At 37.4% G+C, this 10,000-nt stretch overlaps 1 protein-coding gene across 4 annotated transcripts in view; it reads right to left on the bottom strand.

Annotated features, from left to right (window-relative positions):
* LOC144970983 (tripartite motif-containing protein 2-like) overlaps positions 1-10,000 on the bottom strand; it is a 58,247-nt gene that overhangs the window by 7,826 nt on the left and 40,421 nt on the right. For all 4 annotated transcript variants that reach the window (XM_078911229.1, XM_078911227.1, XM_078911230.1 and 1 more), the window contains 5 exons: positions 6,186-6,387; positions 5,266-5,882; positions 4,251-4,430; positions 824-1,054; positions 1-123 (listed from right to left, as the gene is read on the bottom strand). The exon at positions 1-123 is cut by the window's left edge and continues 154 nt beyond it. In XM_078911229.1, coding sequence (XP_078767355.1) covers positions 1-123; positions 824-1,054; positions 4,251-4,430; positions 5,266-5,882; positions 6,186-6,387 — 1,353 coding nt within the window. The remainder of the gene's footprint in view (positions 124-823; positions 1,055-4,250; positions 4,431-5,265; positions 5,883-6,185; positions 6,388-10,000) is intronic.

Genomic DNA, 10,000 nt, shown 5'->3' with positions numbered 1-10,000 from the left:
GTTGGGAATGCTTCCACATTTGGAAATAGAGTCTCTGATGATCTCGACGCCTCGCTCGTCGAACGGCAGGAGGTCGTTTGTTTCCGGTTGTAACGTTGGTCCATTGGTGATCAAATCATGAAGCTGGTTGAAGGTGAGAGCAACGATAAAACGATTAAAACGATAGATTAGAGAGGGAAAAAATCAAGAATGTAAGCACATATTATCAGACCTTGATAAAGAAAGAAAATAGATGTATAAAATAAACCATTCATCAAACAGCCGTTGCGTTGACATAATGACGTAATAACATAAACAAATAAAATAACACCAAAACAACAACAACAACGAATACAACAACTACACACAGTAATACAAACATCCAGTTTTTATACAATTCTTTCTTTATAAGCGTTTCCAGTTTTGTTAAACATTTATTTCGAGCAGACCTGCCAACTACTATGACAATTTCGTCGAACTACGAATTTCTGGGTCCTAATTGATCTTTAATTCAATAAACTTCCTGAAAATAAAGTTTTGTTGTTGATAAACGAGTACATAAAGGAGTTTAAAGCATTACTTTAATGTATTTAAACACAAATTGGTGATTTGTAATGGTAGTTATAAAGTCTATTGTGTTATTACCCCTGAAAACTACGAATTTTTCCATTTCCAACTAGGCGAGTCTGATCTAGAGTAACAAACATACCGGTACGCATAGTTTGTGGTCTACTTTTACATTTTTAGATCATTATTCATGGATAGTTAGTTGTAAAGTACACTGTTGTCTTGAATACGGTATAGACATACATACTATGCTATTGCTTATATATCTTTAATTCACCTTTCCAGACATTTCTTTTTTAACCATAACGACATCGGTATCTTTCCCGTGTGTTAGAGAATCCTGGGTCAGCTCACACGAGTCTGTCATGCGCAGTAAGTGTGATTTCAAGGCTTTCTTCTGGTCGTTTAAAATCTTCTCCTTGCACTTGGATACGTCCGCAAGGTCCGAGAGAATCGATTGTTTCCTGGCCTCGACTATACGAATCAATTCATCATAAGCTGAGGTAATCTGATTGTGAGAAGAAAAAAAAAAACAACAATATTATACATGAGCGTTCGTGAAGCACAATATCCAATTCATTCGCTCAGAGTGCTTTACGATGGATCTGAGTCCAACAACAATACTTAAGTATGGACGACAAAGCATGATGTCCGTCAGGCACTATTATACTTTATAGACAGATAGGACATTTGTTATTGCAACATTTTATATAGGAATATGGTGAAAATATATATCTAAAGAGCATTTTCCAATAACTCTATCCATTCTGCGCCACCTACAGCGAACAAGGGACCTACTACGGTCACAATTCGAGTTGTATGACTGCCACTAGACCAAAAAAGCTGCAAAGTAATAAATTAGAAAGAGATGCGAGTGTGTAAAGAAATGCCTTCTATATAACAAAGGGAGATAGTTGTCCTACCCACCAAGGTCTCGGGTAGAATCCAACCCATATAATTAAATGATTTATGAGTGTAGGATGGGTGTTGGAATAGGGACTCCCTTCTATTCGCCGTGGGTGGTGTATACTATGAAGGTAATGAAAGAACGGAGGGTTATCATGTTCCATCAGTGTTAAGACACCCTCATCAATCTTATGCATCAACCGAGATACCGTTAGATACCCTGTCCTATGTTTCGGCTTGGGTCGATGTTCAACGGGCAGTCTGCGATTTGAGGTCGAAGAAGAACGACCTGTACAGCCTGTGTGTTGGCTGGAATTCTGTTTGGCTATGTTGAAGCCACAGTGAAAAGGGCCCAAAGTGGCCAGTATTTTATGTCGCACCCGAATATGGGCTCTCAGGCGATATGTGTTGGGCCTGTGTGTTGGCCAGCATTGTGTTTTAGGCTGTATTGTAGCCGAAGTGGGCCTAATATGGCCAGTATTTTGTATATCGTACCCGGTTATGGGCTCTAAGCGATATTGTGTTTTTGTAATTTGTGCTCGGTGAGATTATATAAAATTTATAATATTGTTTTGATGTGCTGAGTAATCATCAAGTGATTAAGTGATTAATATCGTAAAATTATTTCACTTATCTTAAAGTTTAAAATAATATAAAGTTTTAATGTTTTATTGAATAATTAATTCAATGAGTTAAATTGTGTTAAAATTGAGAACGTGACCTCAGTTAAATGAATTATTTTTAAGTAAATACTAATTGATCACTTACGCTATCATTGTGTCTATGTTAATTTCATTTTTACTAATATATCTATATATATTTTCTAATATAGTGAAGAGCTGACGGGGCTAGGACATAGCGCCCGGTAAATGCGTTTGCATCTTTGAACTTTGTATTTTTGACGGGGCTAGGACATAGCGCCCGGTAAATGTGTTTGCATCTTTGAACTTTGTAATTTTGACGGGGCTAGGACATAGCGCCCGGCAAATGTGTTTTGAACCCTTTTGAACAATATAATTTTTGAGAAATATGAACAATATAATTTGTGACTGCACCCGATACCTGTTTTTGAGAAATATGAACAAAATACAATGTGACGTTTGTAAAGACGAGGAAATAACACTCGATCTATGTGTTTTATTTTGGAACAATTTTGGATTTGAACAGGCTGGAACACCGCGCCCTATGTGAACAATTTTGTTAATTAATTCTATTCTCGTTTCGGACTATAAACAGTTAACTTTGTACCATCATGTAATTAATAATTTCATTTTTAGTGGGAATTAATGAAACGGTTGCAACCTTGGTGAAGTATAGTTTATTTTGGTTAAAACTTACATGAATTTTATATTGCATTACTACTTTTTACTTGTATGTATTTTTGATTTTTCCTGTCAATATATGCAATGTTATTCTGTTTTGCTCAATAACTATGAGCTGTTCCCCTTTCTTTTACTTTAAATAAATAATAATGGCTCTCTTGTCAGATACGGTGTTCTGTTGGTGATTGTAACGTCCACGTCTACCTCTCCTCACTTTAAGGTCATAAGCGGCCTTCGCATCCATTGCGAGTTGCGAACGCACCTTGTGACAGAGTGCAAAGGTCACATCTTGAGGAAAGAACCAGGCAATAGTTGTGTGGCTGCAACGACACTGGCACACGCAAAGAAGAGAAAAACAGACGGGCCAAATCGATAAAGAAATAAATGAAAACCAAGCAGACGGTCTATCCTATCGAGAAGAGAAGGAATATTGTTAGATGGATGCCATGGGGTCAAGTAAGAACCACAGCTGTAAATAGGGAGGAACGGAGACCCAAACAGGGGGCTAATGGGCCACATGGCAGAAAGTGGATATGTAACAGGAATCAGAGCACTATTTGTCATTATGTTAAACACAAGAACGCGAGTATTTTATAAAAAGTATGTAAGGTTATGATTTATGATATTATAATGTGGTCCGTCGTAAATGTTTATTGACAATAGATTTCAAGTAAATGGGTCCATTTAAATATATCTCGGACCTTTAGCGAAAAATAATTGATAAGATGTGAGAAGAGTATCGTACAATAACATGATGTTTATTAATCACATCAAAACATGCCACAAAATTTGACATATTATTTCATTGTCAGTTGCATGCTAAAGATAGCATGGCTCGGTAATGCGGTAGTATTATTTATTTATCTTTGAAATATACATCACCAACAGATGTCTAAGGATGATTATGGGCATCAGGTGGACGGATAAAGTCAGACATGAGGATATCTGGGAATCTGCCAGCCAACAACCTGTATATTCATACAATTCAGAAAGAGGAAGGGAGGTGGATAGGCCATACACTTAGAAAGTCTGTCCGCAAACTCACAAGTCAGGCTCTGACATGGAATTCCCAAGGAGGAAGAAGACTAATGAGGCCAGGAAATAGTTTGCAAAGAAGCACGTAAGATGAGATGAGGGGTGGATACACATGAAATCAGATGGAGAAGGCAGCCCAGAGAAAAAGCAAATGGCGGGGGATCATTGGTGGTCTATGTTCCGATTGGGGTTGAGGGCTTAAGTCAAGTAAGTCAAGTCGGAATATTGTGGGTTAGAATGCGGTTAGAAAACAGCTGGAATTTTTCTTTTAACTTTGAGTTGATATAAAAACTCAACTCTTTGAGTCATATCTGAATCCCATTATTAAAAGCGGGATGTCGCCTATAGAGTATCTTAATTTGTATTGAGTGGGGAATTTAACTAAAACTATGATGCTAGACAGAGATAATCAATGCCTTATAGACCAATGCAACTGATTACCTGTGATTCCGCCTTGATGGTGTTCTGAGACAAATTCTCCCGCGTATCCTCTACCACCTCCATGGCTCGGATGACATGAGGGATCATCTGTCTGACCCTTGACACCAGTGAGGTCAAGGACGTTTTATGTTCAATGATGGCTTCCGACAACACCACTGTCAGATGGCCGATATGTTCTGTCTGAAATTTAAGAGGGCATACGGAATTCAAACTGTTAAAACATTTGCATTGAAATTAAGTTGGTATCAAAATAAACAATATTCGGTATTTGAGTGGTATTCTTTAATTCGAAATGTTCCCCTGCCTCCACTCTCATTTACATGCTGTATTTATCAATGTGAAACTGTTTACGGACTTATTATTGTAATAGCAAAGATAGCAAAATAGCAAAGTGTTGCCATTTTGCCATTTTGCGATGGTTGATAGTCTAGAATTTCACAATAGAGAAAATGATAAACAACATCAAAATAACTTGGATTTTCAAACTTTTCTACGCTTTGTTTGACCCTAATAGGTCTTCCTTTGGTTTTCTATTTCTCATCATTTAAAGTTTAAATCGTTGTATTCATGAACTGATACGTCACATATCATAATTCCATGATGGGTAGGTTTATTTTACATAGAAAAAATTGAGCTGTTATATAGAGCAATAAGCTCTAAACATGCTCAAAGCGCTTTGCAAGGCGTCCCTAGCCAATAGTATTACTTAACATATAGGACGGGATATGACGCCTGTTAGGCCATATTACATTTTTTTCTGACAGACAACCTGTTAACGACCAGGTACTCCTTTTACATCTGAATACAAAGAGAGACTGTGAGTAAAGCGTCTTTTCCAAGGACTCAACTATGCGCCGCTTGGAGCGCGACTCGAACTCGGGACCTTCCGATCCGAAGGCGAGTGTCAAACCACCAGACCATATAGCCGCAGAAAGGCCTTATAAAAACGAAAAAAACAACATTGTCGTCATTACTAGCTTTAAAAAAACAAGCAAAAAAAAAAAGTTTTCCATACCTGAGTGCACGTTTCACAAACAGCAGTTTCACAATGTGAGCAATAATATTTGAGATCATTTCCCTCATGACTGGGACACAAAAGTGTAGCGTTGCTATTGTTACTGCTTCCGTCATTCCCTGAGACAAGATCACTGCTGCAACTTTGGAGATCACCACTATCAACAGTAGCAGCTGCAGAGGTAGCCAAACGCTCACTAAATTTACTATCCTCTGTCAGTGACATACTAGAAATAAGTTCATCTATTGACACAATATTATGATGAGGAATCTCAGATGACATCTCAGCGTCTTCTTCAAGACTGTCGGGTTCAATTAAATCAGAACTGGACGTAATGCTGTTATCAATTACAACTCCGTTGAGATTTGAATTGTGCCCATTGTGGCCATTGTAAATAACATTTTTGTCATCGTCCTGTTGTTGACCAAGAAGGAATGTTCTAGATTGAATGTCGGAAGAGTTTTTGGAATTGTCGTCATCGATGTTGCTGCATTCTTTATCCCTGGCCAAATCATTGTTGTTGACAACACTCATAGTGATGTGTTGTATACGGCAGTTGTCACAGAGAATTTGGAGACAGTCTAAACACTTGAAAGCCGGTCTTGAATGAACTTGGCCTGAAACGATAACATAACTTGTTTTGATTTGGACATTAATTAAATAATCTAAAATGTATTTTCTTTAAGAAACATTATCGAAAAGAAAATGTTAATGTCTCATTGTTGATGTATTAAGAACTTTGAAGTGTTATTTAAACCTGCTAGGTGGGGGGGGGGGAGATCTTAGTAATTTATATTGATATAATGGCTATTATCATTTTCTCCTAGGAAATACAAAATTAAACAGTTCAAATGGGAATGTCTGGAACTCCAGTTCACCGTTATTTTCATTGATGGAATAAATAAATTATGAAATCATACCACAGCCGTGACAAGGCGAATTCAGGGCAGTCTGAAGAAGATGGTTGATGTTTTGGATGAATACGTTGGTTTGCAGGGCTGGAACCCCTTCTTCTGGTAATATGGATTGTTGACGACACACGGGGCACGTAACTGACAGCGAGTGAGTAGGGATGGCGCTATCCAGGCAGCTTTGACAAAATGTGTGAAGACAGGGTAGGACCTGGGTGGACATGAAAATAATGGATGTAAACTGTATGATCACATTGCGCATGCAGTATTTTCTATATTGAATGCTGTCTTTTTGCGTATCCCTGAGACAAGGCCACTACGGCAACGTTGAAGATCACCATTATAAACAGTAGCAAGTAAGAGAACGACCGTTTAAAAAAAAGAAAAGAAGTGATGTATTGAATCGACAAAACTTTGGCACCACAACAACATTGAGTGAAAGGGGGTTTTATGATCTTCAGGTGTTGCACCCCACTGAAGAAAACTTCTATTCAAAACAGATAGCCCACTAGGACAGGACTGTCCCGGGGCATACCCCGCATATCGCTTACGTACACGCATTATCAATATGGATGAATAGAGGTCGCATGTGTCTGTGCTTTACTGCTTAGAAAAAAGAAAAATGGAAAGAGAAAACAATATTGGGTGCATCCTTCAATGACTTAAAAATGGCTCAAGGGTCAATTTCATTGACTCTATGGTGACCTCCGATCTTATTCTATTTTTTCCCCGGCTACTACAGGATGAGCATCGATAACTTTGGCAACCTTCTTTATCTTGTTGGAGGAGCTCTTACGTCTTGACGCCTTCACTTTAATGTCTCGATCACAATAATGACTATCAGCCTTGTTATACAAACAGGGATTGCTTTCCACTTTATTGAGGAGTTTTTCAATCCTATTTGAATCTACGTCCATTTTGTTATGATAATCGGATAAGTATTTAATAAGTATGCCTATCAATCGAGTGACTGAAGTAGATAGATGAAAAGTTGAACGTAGGGATGCAGGAAATAACGACAGGCATTGCGACTGTGACACTGCGCCGCCAGGTCTGGGACATTTTTGTCCTAATGCGGAAGATGGCTATAATTTTCTACTATCACAAATGATATGAACATGGGACTGAGACAGTCCTGTCTCGTCGATTTGCAGCAATTCACAACGGCTCGAGACACAATAGGACTGTTTTGTCCCGTCCCGATAGGTGCGGTATATTTCACTTATTACCTAGGTTACGGATTTGGGACAGGACGGTCCTAGTGCGGTAGGGGGTTTAAACGTTCATAATATGTTGAGAAAATCGTGTGATAACTAGATCTAGTCACCTATCTGGCCGTATAAAAACAATAACAATGATCAGAGAGGGGTCGATTTCATTCACATTGTTGTTTATAAACAACCAACCATGCTTGTCCGAGAGAGCGTGTGAAGGTGTGTCACAGATTCCATGTTCCGGTTGGTCAAAAATCTTATGGTTAATTTTAAATCAAATCGTAAAAAAAAAAAACAACCCTAAATTAAATTTTTACCATCATGTTCACCCCGAAATATTACCGCTTTTATATCAGGCTGGCGGATGTTTTGAGCTTTTATAACACGCGCATAGCATCAATAAACATCAAAGGTTACACAAAGTATTATGTGTTGGTACGTTACATTCGGCTGGTGGACGTTATGAGTTTTTTGGCTAAAACGCATAGCATCAATTATTATCTCACGATTACACTCCAATGTGACGGGTCGCATTGAAGTGTAATCGAGAGATAATAATTGATGCTATGTGCGTATTATAAAAGCTCAAAAATCCGCCAGCCGGATATAACGTACCAACACACAAAACACCGTTTTACCTGAAACGTTTATGGTCTGATTAATACAATTTTGGAGAACTACTCATTATAATGGCTGGCGAAATACAATAACAAAGAGCTGAGAGACGTCAATTGCGTTCCTTCTTTATTATTAAGATGGAATATCAGTGGAGAAACTTTGATTTTGTTTCATGGTTCTCAAGTTTTAGGGTCTCAATTTTCCATAGCCCCATCGCAGAACGATGGACTTTAACCCGCTCATTACCAACTATAAGAAAAACGGCACATTCAATATGTCTGATTTATTGTAATGTACATTACAAAATTTGAAGACAAATCTTTGTTATAGCCGTGATAATTTAATGCTGTTTATGAGGCACATCATTCTCTGGACAAACGTCTCATTGCTTTTGAGTTTAACATTTTTTCGTCTTGGGTAAGTAAGACATTTCGAGAAAACTCATAAAAATACTCGGTAAGGAGAGAGTTAAAACGATCATTAAAATACAATATGCACATCATTCTCTAAAAGGACTGGAAACTTAAACTTATCTACACATTTTTTTAAATTCGTGCATCCCTTGAACTGCACATTCGATTTAGATATGCATTATTATTTTTTCTTTCTTTCTTTCTTTCTTTGTTTGTTTCTTTCTTTCTTTATTGTCCCGTCCTACATGTTAAATGTTGCTGTTGACCAGGGACCCTTGTAACGCGCTTTGAGCACATCTAGTGGATATTGCGCTATATAAAGCTCAATTATTTATTTATTCAGTTACTTATTTATGGTTTCATTTATTTATTTATTAATCTAAATATTTTTTTCATTGATAATGTGTTAATAGTTGCTTTCCAGAAGTGAATGGGTTCGCTTTTTTATATAATGTGTTCTAATGCAACGTACGCTGAACATAACAGCTTTTAATTTAGTGCGCTATACAAATACTTAATTCGCCTTACAAAAGTAACTTAACATTTTCGCAAATTTGGCATGAGAATGAGAATTATTTTACTAGATACGCTTAATGCATTTAACATTTCAATTTATAAGTCGACCAATACAAAATTGATAGATTTTTATTCTTTAAAAAGGTACAACAAACTTTTTAAAAACTCCCTTTGTCTGTGATATTCAAATAATCAATATCATTTTAACCTCAATTTGCCCTAATAAGCAATATTTTTTAGACTTTGGAAGAAAACTCTGAGGGGCACTTGACTTGGGTTCAGATCGACGTGAACTTGTTTGCAGGTCTGATAACCCAAATTGTTATGGGTTCGTTGTTGTAATGGAAATACTCTAAAAACCAGCGCAAAATATTGTCCATAGCAACAATGTTAAACCAACCCCATAATTGCGTTCGGTGATCAGTCCTGCAATATGTGCACTTTGGTTCGGATGGTTTTTATTGTTGTTGTTTTTTGTTTTTTTTTGCAGTCCCGATTTCTCGGAAAATAGCCATATTTACAGTCATAAGACAACAACTACCTGAATTTAAAATCTACTCAGATTTTCTTCTTTACACTAGCATTCTTACAACATCCAACATTGCCTAGAACCAGGTACGTATTTACACCTTAGTTGAGTGTGGTAATGTGTGTAAGATACATTATTCGAGGACCTTCCAGCATCGGTCTATCAGATTTGCGATTGCTGTCACGTACCACGTACCAGGCCCAACATTGCTTGTTTAATCAAGGGTCAAGAGCAACATACACTAAATGCAGGTCCGATTACCCAATTCCTTGTGGGCTCATTGTTGTAATGGAAATCTCAAAAAAAATGAAGCAAAATATTGTCCATTACAACAATGCTAAACTAAGCCGATGTGAGTTCGGATGGCAGACCTGCATGTATATACACGTCGGTCAAAGGTATTGTTTAATGACTATTTCAGTCTCAGTGGACTTCAAAGTAAAGCGAAGGTGTGAATGAGTGGTATTAATTCCATCATAAAACAAAGGTCAAAAACTCTTGAAACTTGTGAAACAAACACCCTATTGTTTTTAT

This window comes from Berghia stephanieae, chromosome 4, assembly GCF_034508935.2.
Source record: "Berghia stephanieae isolate SIO BIC M18660-M18661 chromosome 4, UCSD_Bste_1.3, whole genome shotgun sequence".
NCBI lineage: Eukaryota > Metazoa > Mollusca > Gastropoda > Nudibranchia > Aeolidiidae > Berghia > Berghia stephanieae.
The sequence above is the reverse complement of the archived record's forward strand: the minus strand, read 5'-3'. Positions and strand labels throughout refer to the sequence as shown.